The sequence below is a fragment of the Zootoca vivipara genome, chromosome 15, assembly GCF_963506605.1.
Source record: "Zootoca vivipara chromosome 15, rZooViv1.1, whole genome shotgun sequence".
NCBI lineage: Eukaryota > Metazoa > Chordata > Lepidosauria > Squamata > Lacertidae > Zootoca > Zootoca vivipara.
The window spans coordinates 1737458-1751459 of NC_083290.1; the positions used below are offsets into that span (position 1 = coordinate 1737458).

Genomic DNA, 14002 nt, shown 5'->3' on the forward strand with positions numbered 1-14002 from the left:
AAGCTGCCAAATTCTTGTTGGGTAAGACCAACAGAAGGAGAAAGAGGGAGGAGGAAGCCAACAAGGGCCCCTCAATGAAGCTAAGGATAAATAAGAGACCTGCCGCCTCAAAGCTCTTTATATTCAAAATCCTTTCTGAACAAGAAGCAAAAACAGGGTCTGAAAGGCAGGGAGGAGCAGGATGGAAGTATAAGTAGTCAGAGCCCATTAGGCAAAGCAGAAGACAGGTGGTGGCTACCTGCTGGCAGGTGGATGTTTACAGGGGAGGGAGGGAACCAGGGCAACCACTTTGATTTACCTCAGCCATTGCAATTACTTGATCTCTTTATTGGATATCAGGCTGAAGACAAGAGCCTGTGGAGTCACAGCTAGCACAGTCAAATCAGAGCAGAATAAGTAGCAAAGGAGCAAGCTACCAAGTCAAAAAGCTGGTCCATCAAAATCAGTACTGTCTACTCTACACTTAAAGATCTTGATCTGAAAATTTAAGAATCTGTCACAGGCACCGCAAAAAATACCCATTTCGCAAAAGGAAATCGTGTGATGCTTGAGACCCTGCTCCTTCAAAGAGGCAAAACAGCTATGCACATCTCAAAACAATTAAGACACAGGAAAATAAAGCACGGGGCACACACCCCCAAACAAAATACTCCATGCCCATTAAAAATCCTCAGGTTTTTAAAAATTAAAATTGGGAGGACAGAGGGCCTCAGCAGAGGGAGGAGTCTGAAGGCACTATGATGCTCACAGGCTTACATCAGGAACCCCAACATGTACAGGGTTTCAGCAAGTGGTCTTTCCCCCATCCTACCTGGAAGTGCTAGGATTGAACCTGGAGAATTCTGTATGTAAAACAGGGGCTCTACCATTGACCCAAATAACCTATAACGTAACCCAAATAACCTAAACTTTCCCCCAAATAAGCAGACTGGTATGAAGGGTGAGAATACACACAATGCTAAAACAGCATTGACCAGAAATACCTCTTCTTCATATTACAAAACCTGAGAAATCTAGGCCCTGCACAGGATAAAATAATAGAAAGGGAGGGTGGGGGCTGGAATCATACCACAGAGTGAATGCTGACAAGACTGCCCACAATATATTAAAAATACACCCTCCAAATCAATATGAATAAGCAAAGAGCCAGCTATGCAAAAGAAGGAGGGGAGCGCTATAACTAAAAATATATGTATTTGCGCATTGCTCCACTGCTCAAAGCAGTCAGGAAGAGAATAATGGCAGAAAGAGAAGACAGACGCCTATCAAGGAAACTGGAAGTCAATAACAGAGTGAATACAGAGGGTGAGAGAAAAGGATGCAAATTCAGGTTTTACCACTACATATCATTAGGATAACAGCTGGCAGAAAGTTGTAAGAGCATCAGAAAAGCCTGGATGTTGGATCAGGCTAGTGTAACTTGCTTTAAATAGTGGACAGTGAGACGAATGATGTTGCATTCAGTGGAAACCAAACTGCAGCATAATGGAAGCAGTGCTGATTATGATGATTGGAAATTGCTGCCTTCTTACATCCCTGTTTTTAAACAACCCATTTAAAATATTACTGTTACTGGAGCACCTTCACTCCTTTAGCACTGGCTGGAGGAAGCTTCCTAATCTGCCCCCCAGGGCAGGAGGCTCCTTTCACATCATTAGGCAGGGCAGCTAATTGCTAATTCATGGAGGGAAAAGACAGCTGGACTAGGGCCAGGAAGTCATTGCTCAGCTCCAACTCACCCTTGACAAACCAGCCATCCAGACTGTGAGTAAGCCACCCAAGCACTGGCAATGCTTCCAGCTCACTGCTCCTTGCCACTTACCGGTATTAGAGGGCATGGTTCTTTTGCCAAGAGGAGAAGCAAGACCTCCCAAAGAACTACACCCAACAAGAGGCAACGGTGAGGACTCTTCCACACAAGCTCCATGGGCCCAGAAGGATAGTTCCAATCAGGATATGAAGCCACACACACACACGGCTGATCAGATCCCAAGCACCCATAAAGTTAGATAAAATAACAGAGAGAGCTGTGCATAATTCCCAAACAGGTGCCTATAGGGAAGGCATTTCCAAATCTTCCAATGGTTAAAAAATAATAATTAGAATCACAGAACTGTAGAGTTGGAAGGGATCCCAGCGGTCATCTACTCTCACCCCCTGCAATGCAGGAATCACAGCTAAAGAATCCCTGCCAGATGTCCATTCAACTTTTGTTTAGAAACCTCCAATGAAGGACGGTCCACTCCCTTCCAACAACTTTGTTCATATCCACACAATATATTGAAAGCACATAGCTTTCTGCGAAGAAGAATTTATTTTGAATTATGTATTTTGTTTTTCGTACTTTTTCTGTATATAATTCGACGAGAAGAAGAATTTGTGTTGTACTTATATCACATATATGTTATGTTTTGTATTATTTTAAACAATAAAGTATTTTTTTTAAAAAAAGAAAGAAAGCACATGGCTTTCCGCCCTACCCCCAAAATAATTATGGGAACTGTAATTTACCCCTCAGAACTACAATTCCCAGCATGCTTGACCAACTATAGTTCCCAGGACTCTTTGAGGGAAGCCCCGTGCTTTCAATGTATGGGTGGGTGTGGCCTTCCCACAAGCAGGGAGAAAGAGTTGGGCCTGATCCTAACAAGTTTGTTGCTTGCATAGATTTTTATAAAATGGGGGGAGGGGGAGTGACACCTCCACCTGTACTCTGAAATGGCAGAGTCCATGACGGTTCACTACAGAGCTGTTCACTTACTGGAGGATCCCAACCTTAGTGTCAATGGGGTCAATAAGATGATGAGGTGGAAAAACTACAAAGAGCCCTCTTTCAGGGTGGCTGCCTATGGCCAGGACAAAGGGACGCCTGTTGCCTGCAGTTATGCAGCAGTGCTTCAGTGAGCTGGAAGGTAATGGAGTGGGGTGGGGAGAGTGAGGGAGAGGGAGAGGGGGGGGAGAAAGGGGAGGGGGCAGACATGCCCATCCTTGGGAGGCTGCATTACCCTCTGGTGCAGAGTATTCCTGCTCCCCCCTCCATCCCTCCACACAACAAGCGCCTGTGTCCTCTGCAGAACTGCTTTGTTAGCGGAGGAGGGATGGGAGGGCGGCTGTCATGCTCGTGAGTGCTGGACATTGTTTCAGTGTGGCTGACCTCATCATGATCTCAATAAAGGCAGGTGCTGTTCATCACCAGCCTACCATGTTCCAGAAAAAAGGAGCAAGGGTTGGGAGCAGAGCCACCAGAACTGCCCAGCACCCCCAATTTGTAAAGTACACATTCTGCATGAAAGGTTTGTGAATGCTGCCCTTCTGGACACAGGAGGAAGGAAATTCACATTTCACCTCTCTCTTTCTCTCTGGCTTTTCCTGGGGCCTTTGAGACTCAAGACTCCCAACTGGATTAAGCACCACTGACCACAAGAGCTCAGGTGCCACTCATGTGACACCAAGCAGGAATCAATTTTCTATCTCTTTCCCACACACTCTAAATCAGGGGTCCCCAGACTACGGCCCGGGGGCCGGATGCGGCCCAATTAGCCTGCCAATCCGGCCCACAATGACCCCCGCCGCCCGCCGCTGCCACCCGCTCTTACGGTGCGCAGCACGGCAGCGCTCTTCCGGGTTGGGAAAAAAGCGCCGAAAATCCTTTGTGCGCATGCGTATTGGCCTCTCCCGACCCGGAAGAAGTCATTTCTGGTGCACTTCCGGGTCGGGGGAGGCCCACGCGCATGCGCACAACAGATTTTCGGCGCTTTTTCCACCCTGGAAGCGCGCCGCCGCGCCAGTAAGCGCCCGTGCGCATGCGCACGGGCGTGCACTCCCCCGCCCGCCGGCCCGCACAGGCGCGCGCTCCCCTGCCCTCCGGCCCGCCGCGCGATCGGCGCGGTGGGAACCGGCCCAAACGCCGGTAAGTCTGGGGACCCCTGCTCTAAATACACAAACACACAAATATACACAGGAAGCTGCCTTATGCTTTATTGGATCATTGGCCCATCTAGCTCAGTGTTGCCGACACTGGCTGGCAGCAGGTCTCCAGGGTTTTGGGCGGAAATCTCTCCCACCCCTCCCTGGAGATGCCAGGGATTGAACCTGGTACCTTCTGCAAGCAAAGCAGGTGCTCTTTGACTGAGCTATTGGCCCTCCCCCCAAGACGTACATACACGTCTGCTGCCCACAACAGCAGCCACCCCCTAACAAGAGTTATTATATTTGCTTACAACTGCTGAGGCAAGGAGATGCATTAGGGAAAACAGAATCCTAAAGCCTGGTGTCCGTTCACTAATCTATTCAATTCACACCCTGCCTTTCTTCAATTTATATAAAGGTAAAGGTAAAGGGACCCCTGACCATTAGGTCCAGTCATGACTGACTCTGGGGTTGCGCGCTCATCTCGCATTATTGGCCGAGGGAGCCGGCGTATAGCTTCCAGGTCATGTGGCCAGCATGACAAAGCCGCTTCTGGCAAACCAGAGCAGCACATGGAAACGCCGTTTACCTTCCCGCTGTAGCGGTTCCTATTTATCTACTTGCACTTTGACGTGCTTTCAAACTGCTAGGTTGGCAGGAGCTGGGACCAAGCAACGGGAGCTCACCCCATCACAGGGATTCGAACCGCCGACCTTCTGATCAGCAAGTCCTAGGCTCAGTGGTTTAACCACAGCACCACCTGGGTCCCATCAATTTATATAGTGTTTTATAAAAAGTGCAGATAAAGAAAATGTCACTTTTTCCACAATAAAACAGTGTGCAAAGAAACTCACAGAAAACTCTAACTTATTAAAATACACAAGGGGGGGGGGTGTCACAAAAATATAAATCAAGAAAAAAAATCAACAAACATTGGACAAATTCAATCTTACAAATAATACAGGCTTAACACATAACCAGTACTGAACTAAATCAAAATTAACAACCCCAATAATAAACACATCAAAATAAAGTCTTGCTCCACTATTAAACAAACATAACAGATAAAATAATAAATTAAACAATAATAACCCATAAAAGCACCAAGAAAAGGGAAGGTGAGGGAGGAGCAATTATATCCTTTTCTTAAAACTTCTCCATAAGCCTTTTGAAATGCTCCACAGGCACCTTACATGTTCACCCAACTCCAAATTAATTTGGTTCCCCAGAGGCCTGTGCAGAGAAACAAGCTCAAGCATTAGCAAGACAAGCCCAGCAAGGAACTGTCGGCTCCTTCCAAATGTACGTTTCCCGTGCTGGGATCCCTGAAACACAGAATCAGTGAACAGCTTGTAGGGAAAGGGTCTAGGGAGAAGGAACGAGAGGAAGAGCACAGTCTTAAAAAGGAAGGAGCTTGGGCTTCACAGCTTTTCCTCCCTCGAGACAGGAGGAAGCCAAGGAGCCCTTTGGGAGCTAAAGTCAACACTCGATTTGTTTCCAGACAACAAGGGCATGTTCATACAAACAATTTGGCTCTATAATGATCGTAACATGACTGACTGGTTCCTTTACAATGCTCCTTATGCTACTCATTGCATGAGCTTACATGAGGTATGGGAAATCTTAGCAGGGGTAACTGGGGCTCCCGGAGCCACAACAAAGCCAAGAGAAAGCTGATGGGAGTTCGACTGACTGGTAGGAAAGGAAAATGGGGCTCGGAGGGAAGAGGAAGGCCTGATGCAGACTGTAACCTACCTACTAAGGGAGATGCAGGTCACCCCCAATACATACATTTAAAGCACTTTTATACCACTAATGGTCATGGCATCCCTCAGAGAATGCTGGGAACTGTAGTTTGTTAAGGATGCTGAGAGGTGTCAGGAGACCCTCACAGAGTGACAACCCCCAGCACTCTTAGCAAACTACTGCTCCCAGGATTCTTTGGAGGAAGCCATGGCTGCTAAAGAGGTGTAAGAGGACTTATAATGAAAATAGGTCTGCAAAATGCAGTTAACTGGAGCCTTGTGGGGAACAGCCAACAAAAATTCTATTACTGACTGAAAGAGAAGCTCACGTAAGCCTAACCACCCTACTGAAATGCTTGCTGCTGCATTCTGGACTTTGCATTCACACTTCCGGGATTTGCTTTCAACATCTTCCCTGGTTGATCCAGGGCAGTCTCAGAGCTCTGTTGTTGGCTTATTCGCCATCCTGGCTTGCATTTCTGTTTTGTGAAGGGGAGGAAGCAGGAATCCAGGCTTAATGCCCCAAGAAAGTTGAGCTGCATGTTCTCTTCTCTCTGTTTATCTATCTATTTATCCCTATTAGCTCTCAACTTCTACAAGGAAAATGAAGAAACATAGCAGCTGCATAGACGTTGGCATGTAATAAGAAGGAGGTGAGCAGCTCGTATATCCAGATCTGTTGGAAGATGTTCTCACGCAGGCAACCTCTTCAGAGAGAACTCCCAGCAGCCAGACAGCTTGATGCTCTCCTGCTAGTGAACAAGCTGAAGTGGCACCTAAAGAAGCCTCATGAGTGGCTACCGTAGTAATTATTATTATTTCATTAATAGACAACACATTCACAGGGCACTAAATTCCTTGTGAGATACTGCATCCTACATCTGCATGTGAATAAGAAGATAACATACGAATATCAGAAGTGTCTGCTGGATCAGGCCAGTGGTTCATCTAGTCCAGCATCCTCTTCTCACAGTGGCCACCCAGATCACCTACCCGCAAGCAGGATTCGAGCACAAGAGCAACTCTCCCCTCCTGCTGTTTCTAGCAACTGGTATTCAGAAGCTTTGCTGCCTCCAACCATGCAGGAAGAGCAGAGCCATTGTGGATAGCAGCCATTGACAGCCGTCTCCTCCATGAATTTGTCCAATCCTCTTTTAAAGCCATTAGGGCTGTGCAATAAATTTCCATACCTTTGAATACCTGTATTGAAATAACATCGTGATAAATGTTTCAACAAGACAATATACTGGTGAACGACAATCAAGGATCCAGCGGCAAAGTAAACAAGGAACGCAAACGAAGAAAAAAAAGAGGGGGGGAATGTTTTTGTTTTTATTTTCTGGTGGTGTTTATGTTGTTGGTTCCCCCTAAATAGCTTTCCTCCATATCAAAAAGGAAGATTTTATTATTTATTTATTTATTTATTTATTCATTCATTCATTCATTCATTTAAAGGAGACTATATTTTTGCTTGCTTGCCCTCCCTGCCTACCTTTGATAAAAAGGGAAAGATTAGTGGGCTTTGTGGGGAGCCCTTCTGTGGGGGGAGAAGATTTAGCTGGCTACCTTATGCTGAAATGGTTCGGTATCACTTAAACAACAACAACAATTTCTTATTTATACCCTGCCCATCTGGCTGGATTTCCCCAACTGCTCTTAAATTAGTTGAAAATATATTATATGGAAGTTTATTTAATATTTTTATTAAATTACTACTGCTTTACATTTTAAGGCCCTTGACCACCGCAGGGAGCTTCTTCAAGGCCCTCTGCTGCTGCGGGGAAGTGCCATGAGAAGCACCCAGAAGGAGAGTGGAGGGCGCCTAGGACTACCATGATGACCCAGGCTGCTTGCCCAGCGCATGCAGCTGTGCCCCAGACACATCTGGCCTCCTCCACTCTGACTGATCTCTTCCTCCCCTCTTAAGGAGACTTCAGATGCCCTGCCAGTTTCCACTTATGCCTCATATTCTCTTAACACTTCCTGCCACCACCTGGGCCATCAGCCCGATTGGCACCTTACCGGGCATCCAATTTTTAGCAGCCCCAACTGTACGCTTGACTTGAGAGCTGTAAACACCATGTGTTTCCCTTCTGTTTGGAGACAGGCCGCATACATGGGAGGAAGGAATGCAGTGAGCTTCTCTGTGCCATGCGGCAGACTTAACTCTCGCAGGGGCCTTCAAGGGTTTTGATGAGATTTAAAGTGACCCCATTGGTACAAACACAAACACACACGCACACCACTCAAGCCAGCTCAAAGTCACTAACACAGATTTCTGCAAGCAGCCAAGAGAATATGGGTCACCTGCCCATTATGCTTCTCCTAATCCCTCTTCACAGGTACTCTTAAAGTCTTTATTGCTAGTTATAAAAGATCCTTGCCCCACAACTTCTCTCTCTCTCTCTCTCATACACATACACCAATAATCCCTCAGTGGGGCAATGCTCACATGGGGCAACTGAGTTCACAGGAAGGATCAACACAGCGACAGCAGGACCACAGTCACCACCCCCATTTTGTAAAGCAGCAATAACAGAACAAAACCTGTAGCAGTAAGTTAAACTTAATGCCTTAAAAGGTAGATTGGCTCAAGCAGAAAAAGATGTACCTTGAAGGTCATTTGCCACAAAGAGAAAAATAAATATTAATGTCTGAATGAACAAGCGATGTCCCCAAATTGCACAAACTGTAGTTGATGTGTAGAACAGAAAGTCCAAACAAGCACACAAAATTAACGTTATGTTCTCCACTGCCGCCGCCACCACCCTAGGTGCAAAATAAAAACTATAAGCAGAAGGATAGGCACACACCGTCTGGTGGGGAAAGTCACACAAGCTGGGTGTAGCCCTCATCTTCTGCCACAAGCATTCTTAAAACACCGAGAATTTCATCTGCACAATAACTGTTTCAGATAGAACTAATGTTCCAGGGCCATTTCCACTTCTACCTACGAAAACTTTCCTAAAGCATCCTCAGCCTTTAAAATATTTCAGAAAATCCACCAAGTGTGTGTGTGCGCACACACACAGGGTCAAGATCAGAAACTGGGAAGATCCCAATTTAAACCACAGCCAAATATTCCCTACAGCAGAGATATGGGTCACAGGATTATGAACTGAGCACTTGAAAAGTACTGTGAAAATGTGTATTATTAAATGATAAATTATTATTTCCTCCCAACCACCATCACCATCCTTTGTGATACTTGAAGAACGATACATTTATCTCCTAACGTACCCCACATTCCTCTAACCAACCAGAAGGGAAATTTTGCTTCTCTGCAAGCCCTATAGTACTAATATAAGCACCACATGCCCCTTCCTCTTCCACACAAAGTAAGCAACGGGGTCACAACCACAACAACCAATCTGCGGCTTGAGTCTATGATCATGATCAACCTGCACCAGACACCAATGACAGCACAAATTCCATGAACATAAGAACATCAGAAGAGACCCTGGCTGCTGGATCAGGCCAAAGGGAGCCCCTCTAGTCCAGCATCCTGTTCTCACAGTGGCCAACCAGATGCCCGTTACAGGAAGCACAAGAGCAACTCTCCCCACTTACCCTTTCAGAGGCACAGTGCTTCCAAAACTGGGGGCAGAGCAAACCCACCCTGGCTAGTAGCCACTGACAGGCATATCCTTTGTGGATTTATCTTATTTCCATTTAAAAGCCATCCAAGTTGGTGGCCATCAGCACATATAGCGGTAGTGAATTCCATAGTTTAACTATGCACAGTGTGAAGTGTGTCCTTACACAGGTACCTGCGTCAGATAGACAAGACACGGGATGCTGCCAAGAATGCCCTCTTGTACCATCTCTGTGAGCGCACACACACACCCTACTTGTGCCCCAAAGTGGAGCAGCTACTTACATCAAAGGCTGCTTGGTGAAGGCCCTCCCCGCTCCTCAGCCAGCAGTGGCTCAGCTCACTAAGCTCTAGGATGGGCTGCACTTTCAGGCGTACTGTCTCCCCCGACTGCCGGATCATCTCCACAATCTCATCCCGGGACTTGTTTTCCACGTTGCGCCCATTGATCTCCACCAGCCGGTCGCCTGGCACCAAGCCAAGGGCCAGGTCTTTGGTCCCGGCACCCGGTTCAGCGAAGTGCACCACCCGCCTGTACACCTGCCCATCAGCAGCCCTGTCCAGCATGGTGGTGCGGCGCAGCGAGAAGCCAAAGTCTCCGGTGTTGCGCCGCTGCAGCTCCAGTTGCCTGGGCACGGGGGGCTGAGGGGGGACCACCACGGGGAGCTTCAGCTCAGCGGGGAACCGCTTGCTGACCACCTCGGGCAGCCTGGTCCGTGAGGCGGAAGGGGCACGCGGGGGCCCAGGGGCTACGGCTTGCTTGGCCAGCTGCATCTCCAGTGTCCGCATCTCCACCTGCGGGGAAGGGGCAGCCGAGTGCTCGGAAGGGGTGGATGTCTCCGAAGTGCTTTCGTCGCGGCTCTTCTGTGAGAAGGAGAACCTCTTGACGATCATCTGTGAGTTCTGCTTGGCCAGAGAGCCGAACTTGGCTGCCCGCTGCAGCACGGACCCCTTGAAGTTGCCGTCATCCACCTTGAGGTCGTCGCTGGAGCTGGCCGTGCTGAGATGACCGGAGTCGAGGATCACGCTCCCCCGGTTGCTGTCTGAGTCGATGTCAGTCAGGTGAAGGTCGGAGCCGCTGGCCACCTTGATGGGGATGGGGTTGGAGATCTCCAGCCGGTTCTTTGCATCCCTCTTGGAGGAGCGATTGAGGTTGAAAAAGCCCCGGCGCATACTCATCTCCTCCAGGCTCTTCAGCTCGGCAGCTGACATCCGCTCCTTCTTCTCCTTCTTCTCTTTCTTCTCCCTTCGGGACCCATCTCTGTCCTTTTTCATCAGGTGAAACATGATGGGAAATTAACCCTGGGAGGTGCCCCAGGTTCAACAACAGCCAGGATCCGACAGCCCACGGCTCCAAATTCTTGATCCTGCCAGCGTCCCTGTGAGAAAAACAAATGTGTGTTAAAAACTATACTAAAATATATTTTTGTGCTATTAACATACAGTATATCTTTTTAGGAGAATATTAAAGCACACAATGGTCTAATTAGTTTACACATGGATGAAACACACATGGAACATGAGATACAATTTTGGTAGCTAGGCAAAGCTGTTGATTCAATATTAACTTGGTATATCATCAGTTGATACTGTTGCTGTTGTTATTATTGCTACTAAATTTATTAGGCACTGCTCACCAGCACATCCCAGGGTGGGTTACAACAATTCAGAATGACTAAACAACAATTCAGTTCACAGACACGGGAACAGAGCGGGCCCTGAAAACACACATCTCAGGTGTTCAAACATCAGGCTAAAGAGGTGTCAGCATTTGCTGAAAGTTGTGAAGAAGCCAGACAGGCCTCTGTGGAGGGGGAATTCCACAACTTATGAGCTGCCAGGGAAAGTCTTCTCCTGGGTCACACACACCCCTCAAACCTCTGAGTTGATGCTGTCATCCCTCCCTTCCTCTGAAAAGAGTGGTGCTTTGTGCTCAGAACCACCCTGTGAGGTTGGCCGAGACAGTAACTTGCCAAAGGCTGGCCGGAGGGCTTTACAGCTAGCTAAGACTCAATTTCCCTATCCTGTCCAGCGTGAACACTCCAGCCATCGTACCACATTGGATGATGTGGCTGTGGGTAGGTGTGTAATATTCAAGAGAACCTACAAGGAGAAGGGGACGACAGAGGACGAGATGGTTGGACAGTGTTCTCGAAGCTACCAACATGAGTCTGACCAAACTGGAGGAGGAGGAGGAGGAGTTTGGATTTGATATCCCGCTTTATCACTACCCGAAGGAGTCTCAAAGCGGCTAACATTCTCCTTTCCCTTCCTCCCCCACAACAAACACTCTGTGAGGTGAGTGGGGCTGAGAGACTTCAGAGAAGTGTGACTAGCCCAAGGTCACCCAGCAGCTGCATGTGGAGGAGCTGAGACACGAACCCAGTTCACCAGCTTATGAGGCTACAGCTCTTAACCACTACACCACACACCACACTGCGGGAGGCAGTGCAAGACAGGAGTGCCTGGCGTGCTCTGGTCCATGGGGTCACGAAGAGTCAGACACGACTAAATGACTAAACAACAACAACACATAGTTTAGGGACATGGTTTATAAGCTATTTCAGCAGAACACCATTCCTGGATATATATTTTTAAAAGGCTTTCACCAATTGTCAAGGGTCATTCCGCTCTTATTAAATACCTCTTAAAAGCCAAGAGTGTTTTGTGGGTTGGGGCTCTGTTCAAAGCAGGCCATTCTCTGGAGTTACCTCATGCTCACAAAGGCCCTTGTTGAGGAAAAAGAGGCCCTTCTGAGGCCAAGGGAAAGCCCTGCCAGCCTGGGGTTTTCTAGGGGTCAGACGCCTCTGCATTTCTCCGGCAGAGCTTGGGAGCTCCTTTGCCCAAATGCACCCTGAGCCGAAGTGGTCAGGGCTATGGAGACGCTCCCTGCGGGCCATACCAGCAAGAGACCACTCTAGCTCTACAGCACATGAACTTTTTAGTTGGGGTGGAGTGGGAGCAAGAAAATGGTCACATCTGTTGCAGGAGCATTTTTGCAGCTATGCAACCTCCTGCTAGGAAGAGGAGACAGAACTAACATCCCAGGCCCCTGCTGGCATTCTCTCCCTCCCAGACAGGCTTGATTGTACAGATGTACAGTAAAGATTTTGGGGAGGGGGGACTGGAGGAAAAAACTGAGGGTTATCCCTGGTTTTTTTCCAGGCCTTCACATCTCCAGTTCGAGACCAGAGACCCTTAAGAAGAAGCATTTAAGGCAGGATTGAAAGTCTCCTTTGAATCTCATCTATAACCATTCAATTGAATTAAAACCCCAGATCGTTCAAGAGATGCCATGCATGAACATTTCTGTCTCAGAGCTGCACCCCCATGGGTGTAGCCAGGATTTTAGTGGGGGGGATTAGGACTGGGGGGGGCAGAACCAATGTGATTCATCAGTTAAATATTTTTGTTGTTTATTTACTTGATCCAGGGGGGCAGCTGCCCCCCTGCTCCCCCTTGGCTACGCCCATGGGCACCCCTAAAGTTACATTCACACAACAAGTATAAATTGCTTCTAAACCAGCATACAGATAAGGAGTCGCAGACTTGAGAAACTTGGATAATTTATGTTTCAATTTTAATGGTAAAGCTCCAACCCTAAGGTCACAGAAAATACAGTACAGCCAAGTTCCTCACTGTAGCCATTAAAACTAGGGCACAATTGTTACAGGGAAAGAGGAGCCCAGGGCTGTTCTACTCAGAGTAAACCCACTGAAAAGGGTTGTAGCTCAGTAGCAGAGTGCAAGGGGTCCCAGGTCCAGTCCTCGGTGACATCTCCAAGTAGGGCTGGGAGAGATAGATCCCTCACGTGAGACCCTGGAGAACTGCTGCCAGTCAGTGTAATTAATACTGAACTAGATGGACCAAATGGTCTGACTCAGTATATGGCAGCTTCCTGTGTTTTTATTTAAATCAGCCCTTTATTCAGAACCATGAAGACTAGGATCTGTTTATTTAGGGGAGGGGCTGCAGCTCATAATGGAAGATCTGCTTTGAGTGCAGAAGGTCACAGGTTGGGTAGGGCTGGGAGAGACCGCTTGCCTGAAACCATAGAGAGCCACTGCCAGTCAGGGTAGACAAGACTGTGCTAGGTGGACCACTGGTCTGACTTGGCTATAAGGCATGTTGCCTGAGGGAAGGTTAAGGTGGCACCACCTCCACCCCATTCCACTGGCAGAAGCAGCTGAATCATATTTCAACACCAGCAATGCAACAGCATCCTCCACCCTCCGGAGTGTCTTTTAGCACACAACTCTACCTCCAACAGAGGAGCCTGATCAAGGGAGGTTGATGATGATGATGATCCCTTCCTGCCCCAGGATCTGTTCCTAATGGTAGGGCCGGCCCTGTGTAAGGCCACCATCAACAAGCACAAGGCTGGGCCTGCAAACCTTTGATCCAGCCCATCAGGGCTTTTGCAATGCTTACTGCAGGTTTACTTGCATGTTCCTCCTCTCCCCCACCCCAAAACAGCAACATAACAGATCCAAGGTCTCCTTCCTGGACGCTGGGACCTCCTAACGGCACACAGAGAGCAACCCACCCGCACATAGCTTGGCACATACACACAGTGTAACCAGCTCGAGAGATAAGACAGCACCTCACAAACAGGGCTAATTAGAAGCCTGCAGTGTCTTCAAAAAGCCATCTAGTTTGGTTCTGGCTCATCAGCAAAAGCCGAAATCGTCCGTGGAGCAGGCCCCCACCTGGATTTGACACCCTTGGCTGAGGAGGCTAAAGCAAACGTAAC

The 14002-nt window shown here is 48.0% G+C and overlaps 1 protein-coding gene across 3 annotated transcripts in view; it reads right to left on the reverse strand.

Annotated features, from left to right (window-relative positions):
* MYO18A (myosin XVIIIA) overlaps positions 1-14002 on the reverse strand; it is a 149584-nt gene that overhangs the window by 129643 nt on the left and 5939 nt on the right. For all 3 annotated transcript variants that reach the window (XM_035139745.2, XM_035139744.2, XM_035139736.2), the window contains exon 2: positions 9535-10628. In XM_035139745.2, coding sequence (XP_034995636.1) covers positions 9535-10536 — 1002 coding nt within the window. In that variant the 5' untranslated portion in view covers positions 10537-10628. The remainder of the gene's footprint in view (positions 1-9534; positions 10629-14002) is intronic.